The following is a 17,300-nucleotide window of genomic DNA, read 5'->3' on the forward strand; positions in this document are numbered from 1 at the left end:
TAGACTTGCAATTTGTTTAATCTATACATTGCTCTGAATGTTTCATATCCCCTTAAAATCATTGCCATATTCTACTATGACATTACTTCAGTTGTACAGTATGATGGCACTTTCAGCATTTGGGCAATAGGTGATTGAGAAGGAAATTCAGAATTTGTGTTTTCATATTCCTCCTACTGCCGAAAGATGGCCCCCATCCCACCCTGCACAGCACAGTGGAAATTCCCAAACCCCTTGTCAGTGATTTAAATTAGCCTGCACTTAGCTGTAGATTTATTTATTATCATGATTTATTAATGTTCTATTGTGGTTTTCAGGAGTTGTTTGGAAATCAGGACTTCCTTCCACAGTCTAAGGATGTAACATGGCTTGCTACGCATATATGCAATCGCTTCTTGATTGAAGAGCTGTGTGGCAATATATTCTTTGTAATAAGTGGATTCAATGAGAAGAACCTCAACATGGTAAGTGTCACAGAAGCTTAAAAGATGGGGAAGGCCGGAAAAAGTACTGGATATGCATATCAGAAAATCTCCTTCAGTTCATCTCTCTGGATTGTTTTGTGGATGTACCCATATTTGCTCTGTGATTAAACAACACAGCATTCGTAGTTAGAAATTTGCTGGTCAGTCTTTTTACCTGCCCTCTGTTGCAAATTGTTCAAAGTCCAGCAGGAATGACTAAAACTTGTACCCAGTAGTAGCAGGAGGACTTAAAACTCACTTGATCAGATAGAGGTAAATTTTTAATCCCCAGTAATTTTAAGACTGTGAAATAATTCCATCAACTACACTTTCTGTTCACCGTCTAGGGGAGCGATAGGACACTTTTTTAATAACATTTTTTTTTTATTTAAGGCATGTAAGAAAAAAATGGTTGTTACTGAAAAGTTGGGGCAGGGGAGGAACATCGTTGTTGCCAAAAATGTATCTTTCAATAATATCGCTGCATTGTTTAAAACTTATTTTAGGTATATGGTAGTTGGTGATTTAAAGTGTGGTCTCTACATTGGGGAGACAAATGCAGTTTTGTGACCTGAATTCCCTTCGACTCACCACTTTAAGTCTGTCTTTCATTCCAACTCTTGATTTCTCCATCTTTGTTCTGCTGTACTATAAACATATGAACAGATGAATTAGGATCAGGAGTAGGCCACTCGGCCCCTCGAGCCTGCTCCACCAATCAATGAATTTATGGCTGAACTGATTACTCCACATTCCCGCCTACTCCCTTGCTCATCAAGAATCTATCTACCTCTGCCTTAAAAATATTCAAAGACTCTGCTTCCGACACCTTTTGAGGGAGAGAGTTCCAAAGACTCTCAACCCTCTGAGAAACAAACTTCTCACCTCTGTCTTAAATGGATGATCCCTTATTTTTAAACGGTGACCCCAAGTTCTAGATTCTCCCACAAGAGAAACATCGTGTCCACATCCAACCTGTCAAGACCCCTCAGGATCTTGTATGTTTCAATCAAGTCGCCTCTTACTTTTCTAAACTCCAGCGGATACAAGCCTAGACTGTCCAACCTTCCCTCAGAAGACAACCCGTCCATTCCAGGTATTAGTCTAGTAACCTTTTCTGAATTGCTTCCAATGCATTTACATCCTTCCTTAAATAAGGAGACCAACACTGTGCACAGTACTCTCTAGATATGGTCTCACCAATGCGCTGTATAACTGAAGCATAACCTCCCTACTTTTGTATTCAATCCCCCTCACAATAAACAATATTCTATTAGCTTTTCTAATTACTTGCTGTACCTGGATACGAACCTTTTGCAATTCATCCACTCGGACACCCAGATCCCTCTGCATCTCTGATCTCTGCAATCTCTCACCATTTAGATAATATGTTTCTTTTTTATACTTCCTGCCAAAATGGACAATTTCACATTTTCCCACATCATACTCCATTTGTCAGATCTTTGCCCACTCATTTAACCTATCTATATCCCTTTATAGCCTCCTTATGTCCTCTTCACAACTTATTTTCCTACCTTTGTATCATCAGCAAATTTAGTAACCATACTTCGGTCCCGTCGTCCAAGTCATTTATATAAATTGTAAAAAGTTGAGGCCCCAGCACTGATCCCCGTGACACTCGTTACTGCTTGCCAACCAGCCAATGACCCATTTATGCCTACTCTCTGTTTCCTGTTAGCTCGCCAATCTTCTGTCCATGCCAATATGCCCCCACCCCCCCACCATGAGTTTTTATTTTTCATAATAACCTTTGATGTGGCACCTTATCAAGTCCCTTCTGGAAATCTAAGTACAGTAATATCCCCTTTTATCCAGAGCACATATTACTTTCTCAAAGAACCCCAATAAATTGGTTAAACATGATTTCCCTTTCTCAAATCTATGTTGACTCTGCTTGATTACCTTGAATTTTTGTATGTACTCTGCTACAACGTCTTTAATTATAGCTTCTAACATCTGTCCTATGATTTGGCCTGTAGTTTCCTGCTTTTCCTCCCTTTTTAAATAAAGGAGTTACATTCACTGTTTTCCAATATAATGGAACCTTCCCTGAATCTAGGGAATTTTGGAAAATTAAAACCAACGCATCAACTATCTTACCAGCCACTTCTTTTAAGACCCTAGGATGAAGTCCATCAGGACCCCGGGACTTGTCAGCCCACAGCTCCTAAACTTTGCTCAGTACGACTTCCCTGGTGATTGTAATTTTCTTGAGATCCTCCCTCCCTTCCATTTCCTGACTTGGAGCTAATTCTGGGATGTTACTTCTTTCCTCTATAGTGATGACCGATGCAAAGTACCTTTTCAATTTATCTGCCATCTCCTTACTATACATTATTAATTCCTGAGACTCACTTTCAAAAGAACCAATGCTCACTTTGTTAACTATTTTCTTTTTAAAATATCTATAGAAACTCTTGCTATCTGTCTTTATATTTCTAGCTAGCTTTCTCTCATACTCTAATTTTTCCCTCCTTATTAATCTTTGTCATTCTTTGCTGTTTTTTATGTTCTTTCCAATCTTTTGACTTGCCACCCATCTTTGCATAATTGTATGCTTTTTCCTTAAGTTTGATATTATCTTTAACTGTTTTAGTTAACCATAAATGGTGGGTCCTCCCCTTGGAATTTTTCTTTCTCTTTGGAATGTATCTATTCTGTGTATTCTGAAATATCCCCTTAAATGTCTGCCACTGCATCTATATTGACCTATCCCTTAACCTACTTTGCCAGTTCACTTTAGCTAGCTCTGCTTTCATGCCCTCATAAATGCCCTCATTTAAGTTTAAAATACTAGTCTTGGACCCACTCTTTTCTCCCTCAAACTGAATGAAAAATTCAATCATATTATGGTTGCTGCTACCGGGGGGTGTCTTCACCAGGCGGTCATTAATTAATCCCATCTCATTGCACAATACCAGGTCTAGTATCGCCTGCTCTCTGGTTTCTCTACAGAGCCTTTTAGTTTTGTCTTTTTATTATTATTGTAACCTCTATCCTTATCTGTTAATTTACTTTTAGATTTGTTCTCTCTATTCCTTTCTGTCACAGTCAATGCAAGCTTCAGAGACAGTGGGCTGAATTTTACCTTGATGGCAGGGGTCCCAGCTTGGGCATGAAGGCAGGGATTGACCCTACCTTGGCCCTGTTTTGAACCCCGGCCAATTTACTTCCCACCGTTGGGGTTCCAGTCCCGTTAAGGACGGGGATCCCGCCTCCAACAGCTGAGTGGGGGGTGTGGGGCTCCATTTGCAGAGGGACCGTTTAGCTTCTGAGGGCCCTCCGTGGGTCATGGATTGCCGATGAGGAGGCCGGAGGCCCCCCCCAATTAGTCCACAGGGAGGCCACCTTGTTTTACTGGATGACCTCCCTGTGTGGCGGAGCTCCCAACAGCCACTTAAGTGCCTCAATTAGCCTCTGGGCCGGAAGGCAGTCTTTGGCCATCTCCGCCCCCAACAAAATCATATGGTGTCCGGAAGACCGGCGCTCCACCCCTCACCTTCCCTCACTATTTTATGGGGTCCCTTGCCTCCCAGCCCATCTCCCAAGGGCGCATAAAATTCAGCCTGGCATTTTCCCTTCTGAGTGTTTTGCATCTCTGGCCTGAACATGCACTTTTAAAAACTTTGAACAATATCTGTATCCTCCAAGAGGTGCTGGTGCTATGGATGAGCGTGTTCCTGTCTGGTAGCAGGGGAGGCAGGTCGATTATTTCTTTGGATGGAAACCCTTTTTTTGCATCAGCTGTTCATATGCGTTCTGTTTCTTTCGTAATTCTTCTTGTTCTGAGTTGATCCTAAATATCATTTAAAAATGTTGTGCTTTTCGTTGGAGCATGTTACTTCATCGCTTCTGATGAAGGATCATTGTCCTGAAATGTTAACTCTGTTTCTCTCTCCACAGATACTGCTAGTCCTGCTGAGTATTTCCAACACTTCCAGCATCTGCAGTATTTTGTTTTTAGTTTACTTCATCTCCCTTGGTTTCCGTCCCCATCTTTTCTGCTTCTATTAAAATGCCTTCTAATCTTTCCACTCTGAGGAAGGACTGGGCACAAAACATTGTCCCACCTGTTCCTTCCTTAGATGCTGTTTGACTGGCAGGATTTCCAACATTTTCTATTTTGGTTTTGCAGCACTTTTAGTTTTGTTTTTTATTTTTAGATATTTGTTTTCTGCAGTAAATAAACACGACAACCTATATATAGTGTTTTATATTCAAGCTCTGTGCTTTATGTTGTATTTAGGCGTAGCACAAGAGTGAAGTGAAGCCAGTGAGGTGTATATTGGGTGTTGAATCCCAAACTGACTGACGCAGAATGAGGCTGTCCATTCTAGCTCAGCTTCACTCTGATGTTCATTCCGGGCTGGACTCTGAATTCAGGCTATATCTACATTGTATTTGCAGTGTCCTTGCAAAGTAAAACTGATCACACCAACGCTATCCTTTTCGTGTAAATGCACCCTTAAGCTTAGTATTCCAATTCACTTACAATGTCCATTCCAAATGATAATCTGATGATAATGAATTTCTCTTCTCTGGCTCTCCCCCACACTGCCCCCTCCAAAAAAAAATGCAAACTGTTCTAAGTTGGAAAATTGAATAACTGTCTCTAAATCAACAGATGTAAAGCTTTTAGCTGACTGCTTTGGGGTTTTGAATATTATCACAAAGACTGCCTATTCCCAGCTTTGTAACATCACCCAACTCAGCCCTGCCTCAGCACATCTACTGCTGAAATCATCCATGCATTTGTTACTTCTAGACTTTATTATCTAACAACCTCCTGATTGGTCTCCCATGCTCTTTTTTTATTTTGTATTCATTTGGGGAGATATGGGCATCACTGGCTAGGCCAGCATTTATTGCCCATCCCTAATTGCCTTTGAACTGAGTGGCATGCTAGGCCATTTAAGAGCCAACCACACTGCTCTTGGTCTGAACTCACATGTAGGCCAGACAGGTAAGGACAGCAGCTTTCCTTTCCTGAAGGACATTAGTGAACCAGATGGGTTTTTACAACAATCGACAATGGTTTCATGGCCACCATTAGACTAGCTTTTAATTCCAGATTTATTAATTGCATTCAAATTTCAACATCTGCCGTGGTGGACTATAAAGGTAGTTGTCATGTTTATTTACCACAGAAAACAAATATCTAAAAAGTAAAAAGCAACTAAAATTACAAATGTTGCAAAACCAAAATAGAAAATGTCCTCTCTGTAAAGTTGAAATCATCCAACACTTTGCTGCCTGTGTCCTAACCTGCAGCAAGTCCTGCACACCCATCATCCCTGTGCTCGCTGACCTACATTACCTCCCAGTGATGCAATGCCTCGATTTTAAAATTCTCATCGTTGTTTTCAAATCTCTCTCTGGCCTCACCTCTCTCTATCTCTGTAATCTCCTCCAGCCCCACAACCTTCCGAGATATCTGTGCTCGTCTAATCCTGGCCTCTTGAACATCCCTGATTTTAATCACTGCACCATTTGTGACTGTACCTTCATCTGCCTGGACTCTAAGCTCTGGAATTCCCTCCCTAAACCTCGCTGCCTTTCTACCTCTCTACCTCGCCTTCCTCCTTTAAGATGCTCCATAAAACCTACCTCTTTGACCAAGCTTTTGGCCATCTGCCCTGGTATTACCTTATGTGACTTGGTGTCATATTTTGTTTTATAATGCCCCTGTGAAGCACCTTAGAACATTTTAAAAGTTAAAGATGCGATATAAATACAAGTTGTTTCTACAATTGTAAACAATAAGAATGTATTTTATACATTTTCATAATCATGCTAAACATTTAAAGGACAAATTTTCCAATATTTCAAATGTATTTCCAGAGCAGAATACCAGTCTATTCAGCACACTGTCCCGCTGGAACCTCCGTACAAAACATTATTCACTGGAGTCAGGTACAGCCTTTTTTTTAATTTGTTCATGGGATTGTGGGCTTCACTGGCTAGGCCAGCATTTATTGCCCTTGAGAAGGTGATGGTGAGCTGACTTCTTGAGCCTCTGCAGTCCTTAAGGTGTAGATATACCAACAGTGCTGTTAGGAAGTTCCAGGATTTTGACCCAGCGACAGTGAAGGAATGATGATATAGTTCCAAGTTAGGATGGTATGTTGCTTGGAAGGGAACTTGCAGATGATGGTGTTTCCAAGCGTCTGCTGCCCTTGTCCTTCTAGGTGGTCGAGGTCGCGGGTTTGCAAGGTGCTGTCGAAGGAGCCTTGGTGAGTTGCTACAGTGCATCTTGTAGATGGTACACACAGTATCTAATCAACATTTTGGTTTAGTACAACGTATTTCCATTGAAAATATGTGCACTTTTCAAAGTGTAGATTTTCTGTAAAAGTTAACATGCAGTAATGGTGTATGTCACTTAATATGTTTAAGGACACATTGGGTTATGTTTGTGCACTTTTAATAGGTTGAGTTGAAAACAATCTTTTGATTATGCAATTATTATGTTCTTCAGGCTGTGAAAGAAGGACATTTTCAGGCTTTTGACTGGGGTTCCTATGCAAAAAACATGGCTCATTATAATCAGGTATTGTACAAGAAACCACCTGAGAAAAATCGATCTATATATATATATATATATAAAATGTATATTAATTATATATATATATGTTTCATCCTACATTTCCTGCAACCTGATTCTGGTCATTTTATACATACTAATTTTTGCTTTGTGTACTGTGAATTAAAAGCCAGTAAAGCTGATGAAGGAATTGAGAGACAAAAAGATTCTTCCACGTAGCAGTTTAGTCTTGCTGTTTGTGGTATACAACAAGAAATGAGAAACAACTTTAGAGGGATGATGATTAAAACCGTGCCATTATTATGCAGATAGGACAATTAACAAGGCAGAAAACAGGAGTGATAGATTACCTTTTGGCAAATGGGCTTGTTTCATTTTTTGCTAACTTACAAGAACTGAATATAATGTTGTGGGTATTTTGGGGTAGGGAGAGAAAGAACATATCAGACAGGTCTGCACTGAGTGTGAAGAAGGGAGTTTGGTAAACGAGTGAATTTTAAGGGTTACTTTCTCAAGACTAGCTTTTGTTTTGCTACATCTAGCAATTAATTGAAATTCCTGTTTCAATTAAGAGGTAGGTTAGGTTTCTTGCAGCTTTAAACAGGGGTATACTAACACACTGAGAGTAGCTGTAGCTAGTTAATAGGTAGCTAGCTTAAACTGGTTTCTAAGGTCTAGCACAACTGACACAGCATTGATTTCAAAGTATAAATTCACAGACTCTCAGTGCTGCTGGAGGGCACAGAGTGTTAACAAGGGAGTTGGTAATTGAGGGAGTTCAATAAGGAGAGGAACATAAATTAAGAAAATAAATTTGAGTGCACAGTGTGTAAAGTGGGAGTTTGGTGTGTGAGGGAGGGGCTCCTTTCTTTCTTCTACCTTTCTTCAGCCTCCAATAGCTGCCTTTCTCTTCGGTGAATAACTGTCAAGTTATTTTACTTCACATTTTAATAAAAAGTTTTTAAAGTTATGTTATGGCAGATCAGCTTGGCCAAGTGGAATGTACGTCCTGCGGTATGTGGGAAGTCATGGATGCATCACGAGTCCTAGACAAACGCATCTGCAGGAAGTGTCACTGGCTGCAGAAGCTTGAGCTCTGGATTTCGGAACTCAAGCAGCGGCTGGAATCACTGTTGTGCATCCACGAGGCAGAGGACTATGTGGATAGCACATTTAGGGAGTTGGTCATACCGCAGGTTAGGACCATTCAGACAGAGAGAAAATGGGTGATCGCCAGGCAGTCTAAGAGAACCAGGCTGGCAGTGCAGGAGACCCCTGAGTATATCTTGATTGTTAATTGGTTTTCCATTTTAGATACTGGTGAGAGCGATGGTTCCTCGGGGGAGTGCAGCCAGAGCAAAGTCCATAGCATCGTGGGTGGCTCAGCTGCACAGGAAGGGAGGAAGAAGAGTAGAAGATAATCGGGATAGAGGATTTGATAGTCGGGATCAGACAGGCGTTTCTGCGGCAGTAGACTTGACTCCAGGATGGTGTGTTGCCTCCCTGGTGCCAGGGTCAGGGATGTCACAGAGCAGCTTCAGGACCTCCTTCTGGGGGAGGGTAAACAACCAGAGGTCGTGGTCCACATTGGTACCATGACATAGGTAGGAAGAGGGATGAGGTCCTGAAAGCAGATTTTAGGGAGTTAGGAAGGAAATTAAAAAGCAGGACCTCCAAAGCAGTAATCTCAGGATTACTCCCAGTCCCATATGCTAGTGACCATAGGAATAGGTGAATTGATCAATTGAACATGTGGTTGGAGAACTGGTATAGGAGTGAGGGAATCAGATTTCTGAGGAATTGAGACTGGTTCTGGGCAGGTGGTACCTGTATGAAATGGACGGGCGACACCTAAACAGGACCCAAACTGATATCCTTGCAGGGAGATTTGCTAGCGCTGTTGGGGAGGGTTTGAACTAGTTTGTCGGGGATGGGAACCTGAGGGGTAGTTCAAATTGGAAGGAAGTAAAGCTGGTAACAAACAGGAGGTAGAAAAGTAGCAAGTGACATTAGAAGGCAGGCGAAACAAAGGCAAGCATCAACTAGGCTTCAAATACAGAATGTCAAGAAGACAAGGTTAAGTGCACTCTACCTGAATGCATGCAGCATTCGCAACAAGGTAGATGATTTAAAGGCCCAAATAGAGGTAAATGGATATGATCTAATTGCCATAACGGAAACGTGGCTACTGGGTGACCAAGACTGGGAACCGAATGGTAAAGGATATTCGACATTTAGGAAGGACAGGAAAAAAAAGGAAGAGGAGATGGGGTTGCGCTGATAATAAGGTACATTGGTAAGGGAGGATCTCAGATTGGAAGAACAAAATGTGAAATCTGTTTGGGTGGAGCTAAGAAACAGCAAGGGGCAGCAAAAATTGGTAATTGTTGTTTATAGGCCACTAGTCGTGCTAGTGTGGGGCATGGTATTAATCAGGAGATTAGAGAAGCATGGGTAATAGAGTAATTATGGGTGACTTCAATCTGCACATAGACTGGGTAAACCTAATGAGCACTAATGCTGTGGAGTACGAGTTTCTGGAGTCTGTTAGGGATGGTTTTCTAGACCAGTATGTTGAGGAATCGACTAGAGAACAAGCTATTTTAGATCTAGTATTATGTAATGAGAAAGGGCTAATTAATCTTGTTGTAAAAGAACCTTTAGGGATGAGTGACCATAATATGATAGAATTTTACATTATGTTGAGATAACTCAATCTGAAGCCAGGGTGTTAAATTTGAAAAAAGGAAATTATGAAGGTATGAGGGGCAAATTGGCTGAGTTGGATTGGGAAAATACATTAAAAGGTATGACAGTACATCGGCAATGAATAGTCTTTAAAGAAATATTACATAACTTACAGCAACTATACATTCCTTCAAGGCACAAAATCCCCAAAAGTAAAGGCAGCCAACCGTGGATAAAAAAAAGCATTGTATAAGATTAAAAGAATAGGCCTATAAAGTTGCCAGAAATAGTAGTAAACCTGAGGATTGGGAGGTTTTTACAATACAGCAAAGGGGGACGAAGAAACTGATAAAGGGAAAATAGAATATGAATGTAAGCTAGCAAAAAATATAAAGACGGACTGTAAAAGATACTGCAAGTATGTAAAAAGGAAACGTTTGGCTAAGACAAATGTGGGTCCATTACAGGCAGAGTCAGGTGAATTTATAATGGGGAATAGAGAAATGGCAGAGAAGCTAAATTATTACTTTGTGTCTGTCTTCACTGAGGAAGATACAAGAAATCTCCCAGAATTAGAGATCCAAGGGATTAGGGGGAATGAGGACTTGAAGGAAATTAGTATTAGTAAGAAGGTTGTATTGGAGAAATTAATGGGGCTGAAGGTTGATAAGTCCCCAGGACCTTATATTCTACATCCTGGAGTGTTGAAAGAGGGAGCTATGGAGATAGTGGATGCATTAGTGATCATCTTCCAAAATTCTATAGATTCTGGAGTGGTTCCTGCAGATTGGAAGGTTGCAAATGCCACCCCGCTATTTAAGAAGGGAGGGAGAGAGAATTACAGACCTGTTAGCCTAACATTGGTCATTGGGAAAATGCTAGAATCTATTCTGAAGGATGTGATAAATGGACACTTGGATAATAATGATCTGAGTGGGCATAGTCAACATGGATTTATGAATGGGAAATCATGTTTGACAAACCTGTTGGAGTTTTTTGAGGATGTTACTAACAAAGGGACTTGGTGGACGTGGTTAACTTGGATTTTCAGAAGGCTTTTGATAAAGGCCCCACAGTAGATTGATTAGCAAAATTAAAGCACATGGGATAGGAGGTAATATAGTGGCATGAATTAAGAATTAGTTAACAGGCAGAAAGCAAAGAGTAGGAATAAATGGGTCATTCTTGCGCTGGCAGGCTGTGACTGGTGGGGTACCACAGGGATCAGTACTTGGGCCCCAGCTGTTCACAATATATATCGATGATTTGGATGTGGGGACCAAATGTAGTATTTCTAAGTTCGCGGATGACACATGTGAGCTACAGCCAAAAGAATGTGAAATGGCTACCAATTGAGATGCTCTCGTAGGGCTCACAGGAGGAAGGGCGGATGGGTTCTGGGAAAACTAATTTAAGAGAGAGATGTCTGCACTGACTTTCCAAGTTACACAGGTAATATTAATCCATAATGTTCAGACTGTGCGTGGTTTACAATGTTTACTATTTTCTGGTTCCTAGTGCATAACCTAACTGTAAAATATACATTTAAATGTTTCTAGGTGAGGAACTGGTAATTTAGTTACAGGTGGGTATTCTTTTACTATAACATTCCAAATACCAGACAGACATTTGGAAGCCATGTCTTTCACATTAAGAACTACACATTCAGGCCACTATAAAGGCCACTTAAATACTATCAATAGCTGCATATCTGAAAGCTGATAACATCTGATCGTGAGAAATCAGCTAGGAACTGGATTGCTCGCAGAAGGAAACAGTGCCAATGTATCACCTTGTGAGTTAGAATCCTGTTCATTTATCCTATTGAATGGCCCTGAAGATGGAAGAAATGCAGTGTTCCGTAAGCTGACTGACTGTGTCAGAACATTATTGGTGAGAACCGCACTCCCCCCCCCCCCCCCAACCTCATAAGGGAAGAACTTGGATTTCCATATCCTGTTACTCTGTACTCAGAACTGTCCCACATGCAATAAATTACATTTAGAATAGTCATTGTTTGTAGGTAAATATGGCAGCCATTTTTACACAGCAACGTCTGTAATAAATCCTTACATTTTATATACAGTTTCAAAAAACTGTTCAGTATCAAAACTACATGCAGTAGCTTATAGAATTATTGGCGAGTTTGTTTGGTATTTGTAATAGTCTTACTAACCAAGGCAAAGCTGTAGACTTCTCTAACAAACATAAACAAATATGTGAATGCACCTGAATTTAATATTTGTGGAGTTTGATGGATATAGATACAGAAGTATCGATTTTGCTCATTAGCTTTGAGCCCATTCTCTCTCAGTTTACATCATTTCCTGCATTTGAGGTTTGGATGGATAGCCTACTCCAATTTCACCTTAATAAGTCTGTTTGGAATCAGGAGAGGAACAACTGTATTCTAGGCACAAAAACAAGAAATGCTGGAATCACTCAGCAGGTCTGGCAGCATCTGTGGAAAGAGAAGCAGAGTTAACGTTTCGGGTCACTGACCCGAAACGTTAACTCTGCTTCTCTTTCCACAGATGCTGCCAGACCTGCTGAGTGATTCCAGCATTTCTTGTTTTTGTTTCAGATTTCCAGCATCCGCAGTATTTTGCTTTTATATAACTGTATTCTAGGGATGAATTCCTCCCCATGTAGGGTTTCATTTTAACTGAGCTTTGTGCTCTCCTTCAGCAGTACAATACACCAAAGACTAGGAACTCACTGCAGTAACAAACATATTTTAATGCATTAAGTAACTTAGCTAAATTCTGAATCTCTAATTTTCTTTTCTTTTTATGCCACCAGGCAAAACCACCTCTGTACAACATGAAAGAGATGCATGTTCCCACTGCTCTCTGGTCTGGAGGAAATGATTGGCTAGCTGATTCCCAAGATGTGCAAATGATGCTGAAACAAATACCCAATCTTATTCACCACAAAATAATCCCTGATTGGGAACATTTGGATTTCATCTGGGGCCTGGATGCTCCACAGCGCATGTACTACGACATCATTAGTCTCATGAGAAAGTATAAGTGAGTCTGGGACAGTCTGCCATAAACTATTTTAAAACTGGAGTTAAAAGACCCTCCAAGTGTGCCTTTCTTTTTATCTTTTCCCTTTACAACTGCATTATATGAATCTTGAATGGTCTTAAATGATTCCTAAAAAAAGAGATAATATACCAGATTTAAAATTATTAAAGCTTTATTACTTTGTTGCCCAGATCATGCCTAAGCCGTGTCTTTAAGCCAGAAGTGAGTGAGTGCCTAGTCCCATATGCTGATCACTGTCATAATGCTATGGGCAAATGCCAAGCTGAGGCCTGATGATTCTTTAGAAATAGGACAAACAATTTGGAAGTGGTCCTAGTCAAGGTAACATTAATGGAGGTTTGAAAATTGTTGTCCACCTCCTCCTGCCACTTATCAGACCTTTGAGACCAGGGAATTTATATATTTAAAAAAATCCTGTGACTTGATCTTACCCTAAAATTGCCAGGAATGCTATGAATGAAAGCAGACAAATTATCCTCCTGTGCATTTGGGTAAAGCCATAGGATGTATGATCTTATATAGCCCTAATTTTAAAGGTAAGCTTTTCCAGTAGACATTTTCTCTTCCAGTTTTATTCCCCTTCCCTTGCTCTGAGAGTGCCTTCTTGAACTGCTGCAGTCCTTTTGGTGACTGTGCTGCTATAATGGTGTTAGGTAGGAAGTTCTAGAATATTGACCCAGCAACAATGAAGGAATGGCAATATATCTCCAAGTCTGGATGGTGTTTGAATTCCTTGAAGAGGCCTTAATTGTTGGTGCATTTATGGCTTGAGGCTCCTTTTCACATGTAGAATTTTGAGAACATTTTCTGCTGTTCGCAGACCAAACTTTATCCACTGAATTTCTTTAACACTGTTTTGCTACATGAGCTAACTGTAAGAACGTGGTATTTTTGATGCTTTTGTTACCAGTTTAAATCTGGTTGAAAAAAAATTGGTTTGTTTTCTGAACATTGACTTTGCAAATGCATGCTTTATTTGAAGTTAAAAGTCGTATTGCCTGAGGCAACCTGCATCTCTTCATTCAGTCATTTAATTTAATAAAATGGGGGAACTTTTAAAAATTTACATTGTTTGCTTAATTCAAATTGCCAATGACTTTGAATTACCAGGAGTAGACTGTAGTACTTGACCTGCCTCTTCAACCTGAAAATATGAATTATACCATGTGTGTCGCCTTGTGCTCATGGAAATTATTAAATCATGCAAACTAACCTTCTCAGGAAATGAAAATATAAATCTTTTGAAGTCAATTAGTAATTCAGGTGCAATTTTGAATGTGCTTTTACTGGGAACAATCTTTCACATGAGAGAATCATAGCAGCTGAGTATATTTAAGTATGTGCTTATGTGAACATGAGCTGCAGCCAACCAGAGTATCCAGACCATCTTACTTATGACGACTCCATTCCACACATTTTTTTCATGTGGGAATTGAGTGTTGACTTCAAGATGGATCTGGTTAGTTTAGGTGCTAGTGATTTTGAAAACCAAACCAAATTTCAGTTGAGCAAATTTATGTGTTTGTGGACAGACCTGATGAATGGTTGGCTTATTTTCCTGAAAAATACCTTCCATGGCTTTTTAAAAATTTCACACTTTTGGCTAATTTTAAATGTTAGATAATTTGGTTTTTAATGCCTGTGGATTTGCAGTATCCTGCACAGTTACCAGCACAATGATGTGGTCAGTGGGCAATTAGTGAGCTGGTTAAAGTGGAACACTTTAAGAACGTACAGGACTAGCCCATCTGTCAGTACCCATTGTGAACTGATTGAAGTTCACAGAACAGTAACAATTTTATTATAACAGCAATAATGGCGTAGGCATTGTTACGGTGATAAAGATTAAGCTGATTTTAAAAACAAATTGAAGGATGACAGTTTAAGGATGCTGTTTTTGGGTTTCAAGACTGAAAAAATACTTTTTGAAAATCTGCATATCTGTGTTTGTTAAGCACAGTAGGAAGACTGCTGCTAATTTAAACAATATTAAACTTGTCTGCATATTACAGTTTTCATATAGCCTTTATAACCTTGTCACAGATGTCTTGCTATTACAATGGAACCCTTTTAATAAAGATACTTTGTTTTACATTTGTTTTAAGACTATTTGATTCTACCCAGATTGTCAAGCAAAGATTGTAAGTTAGTTAGTAAGTTAGTTACTGTGCTTTCAATTTCCAATATATCTAATTAAAAAGAAAAAATAAGAGTAAGGCTCAAGTATTGAGCCCAGTGTGTTTTTTTGGGGGGGGAAGGGAGTGCCTAATTTATGATGTGGCAGATCCTGGAAGGCAGCACCTCTGAATTTGCAGTTTTGGAATTTAAATGGAAATACCAGCCTATTGGCCACCCTCGTCCTTCCTTCAGGTGGCTTTCGTAAGACACTCTTTGGATCTGGCTTCTCTGCTCACAGCTGTGAAAAAGATCTGAATTTGACCCTTGTGCAGGTTGTAGTCACATACAGAACATATTACACAAAGGTACTTTTCAGAACCATTTTAATAAAGGTAGTTTATTATAACAAATAAACACTCAGGACAGTTGGATAAGGAAGCTGGTAATTACCTACATCTAGTGGGACTCATCCCTTGTTGGGTGGTTGACGAGATAATGGAGCATTATTGCCCAATTTGTAAGCAAATGTAGTTAGAAATCTCCATCCCTGTCCACAGTAACTGTTTTCAGAAATAGGACTCTGAAGCTGGAATCTTGGTTACAGAATGCTGCCATTCAAAGAATGATTGCAACAGCACAAACGTAGATAACTTAACTTTTAAATTTTCACTGTCATATCCTCCACAGGAACATTTAATGGCATTTAGGGAGGCCCTGAGGGGCCTGTCAAACGTGGATCAACTTCAGTTCCTGGATCCAAATAATGCTAAAAATGTATGACAGTTATTCAGCACCAAGAAATCCTAGATGGAAATAAAAGACAATGCGAGGTTTGCACAGCTGATGTAACCTTCTGTCATTATCTCCACCTGAGAAACCAGCAGAGGACCACTTGAAAGAAGGAACTTGCACTTATCTAACATCTTTCATAATCCCAGGATGTCCAAAAGCACTTTTCAACTGTTGAAGTACTTTTAAGGTGGTCATTGTTGTAATGTAGGAAACACCAATACAAGCTCCCACAAACAGCACTGAAATAAATGACCAGATCATTTTTTTTTATAAGGTGATGTTGGTTGAGTGCTAAATATTAGTCAACACATCTTCCCAGCTCTTCCAATAATACCATGGGATCTTTTACATCCTTCTGAGAGGGCAGATGAGTTTCATCTGAAAGGTAGCCAATTGTGTAGCACTCCCTCAGTACTGCACTGAAGTCCCAGCCTAGATTATCTGCTCCAGTTTCTCGGGAAAGACTTGAACCTTATGACTCAGGTGAGAAGCGACCACTGAGCCAAGGATGACAATTTGCAGCAAGGAAATGAAATGGTGTAAAGTCAGATACCAATTCATTTCTCAAAGGTATACTAAAACATTTTATTTGCTACATATAAAATACACACATGCACGACTCCAGAACTTTCTACGAATCCTTCCGTAGCACAGCGACAATATTTGGAAACTTTAATCGTGTGGCAATGTCCAGGGGTGTTTCTCCATTCTTAAAAAAAAATTTATGTAAAATGTCAGTTCATTATATATTTCCAATTTTTTATTGAACCAGAAAAGCTGTAAATGCTTATTTTAATTCAAGTAGCTTATTTCAAAGGGTACTACAATTAAAGAAAATATGCCAAAGAATGAATTAATAGACTGGCAAATGTGAAAATTAATATACTCTTTACTGTGGGCAGCATTTTTCATTGTGAAGTAGAGGAATAAAATTCAGAAGTAACTGGGAGTGAAACTGCAATTGAGTTGAAATGACCTTGTAGGCACAACTCCACCTATTTTCTGGAGTACACTAGTCTTAGCACCAATGTTTCAAAAAGGTTAGTGCAGTGGTGTCCCATTATCACTGCGTAGCAAGTGAAAAACTAGAGAGAATTGTTTAAGGCTGGATCTTGAACACATGAATTAGGAGCAGAAGTAGGCCACTCAGCCCTTCGAGCCTGCTCTGCCAATCAATACGTTCATGGCTGAACTGATTGCTCCACATTTTCACCTACCCCCGATAACCTTCCACCCCCTTGAAGCAACAACTCTACATGCAGAATGGGTCTTTATTCTGCCAGGTAGTTTACTTTAAGCTAAATTTCAGTACAAAACAAAACTTGGTTCCAAAGGAAGAGATGAATGCAGAATGCCAGAGTCTTATAACAAAACAATGTTATCTCCACATTTTTCCCTCACTGAAACATAATGAGTGGAATTTTACGGCTCCTCCCCCCCCCAAAAAAGTGTGAGGTGGTGGGGGGGGGGGGCATAAAATGGAGTGGGAGGCTCGGGGAGTCCTTCCTAACCAACTGATGGCCACTTAAGGGCATTTGCCTGCCGCCACGGGGATTTTATCCTTGGCCAGTTGGGCGGCCCAGGCCTCAGAAAAGCCGTCTGACAAAAGCAGACGGTGTT

At 40.1% G+C, this 17,300-nt stretch overlaps 2 protein-coding genes across 8 annotated transcripts in view; one reads left to right on the top strand and one right to left on the bottom strand.

The window, feature by feature from the left end:
- lipf (lipase, gastric) overlaps positions 1 to 14,862 on the top strand; it is a 95,934-nt gene extending 81,072 nt beyond the window's left edge. For all 5 annotated transcript variants that reach the window (XM_068052527.1, XM_068052528.1, XM_068052529.1 and 2 more), the window contains exons 8-11: positions 318 to 464; positions 6,327 to 6,398; positions 6,964 to 7,035; positions 12,520 to 14,862. In XM_068052527.1, the coding sequence (XP_067908628.1) occupies positions 318 to 464; positions 6,327 to 6,398; positions 6,964 to 7,035; positions 12,520 to 12,753 (525 nt within the window). In that variant the 3' untranslated portion in view covers positions 12,754 to 14,862. The remainder of the gene's footprint in view (positions 1 to 317; positions 465 to 6,326; positions 6,399 to 6,963; positions 7,036 to 12,519) is intronic.
- A 392-nt stretch (positions 14,863 to 15,254) lies between these two features.
- The window catches only part of ankrd22 (ankyrin repeat domain 22), a 47,707-nt gene continuing 45,661 nt past the window's right edge, over positions 15,255 to 17,300 (bottom strand). For all 3 annotated transcript variants that reach the window (XM_068052549.1, XM_068052547.1, XM_068052550.1), the window contains exon 6: positions 15,255 to 16,389. In XM_068052549.1, coding sequence (XP_067908650.1) covers positions 16,312 to 16,389 — 78 coding nt within the window. In that variant the 3' untranslated portion in view covers positions 15,255 to 16,311. The remainder of the gene's footprint in view (positions 16,390 to 17,300) is intronic.

Source organism: Heterodontus francisci, chromosome 20, assembly GCF_036365525.1.
Source record: "Heterodontus francisci isolate sHetFra1 chromosome 20, sHetFra1.hap1, whole genome shotgun sequence".
NCBI classification, from domain to species: domain Eukaryota; kingdom Metazoa; phylum Chordata; class Chondrichthyes; order Heterodontiformes; family Heterodontidae; genus Heterodontus; species Heterodontus francisci.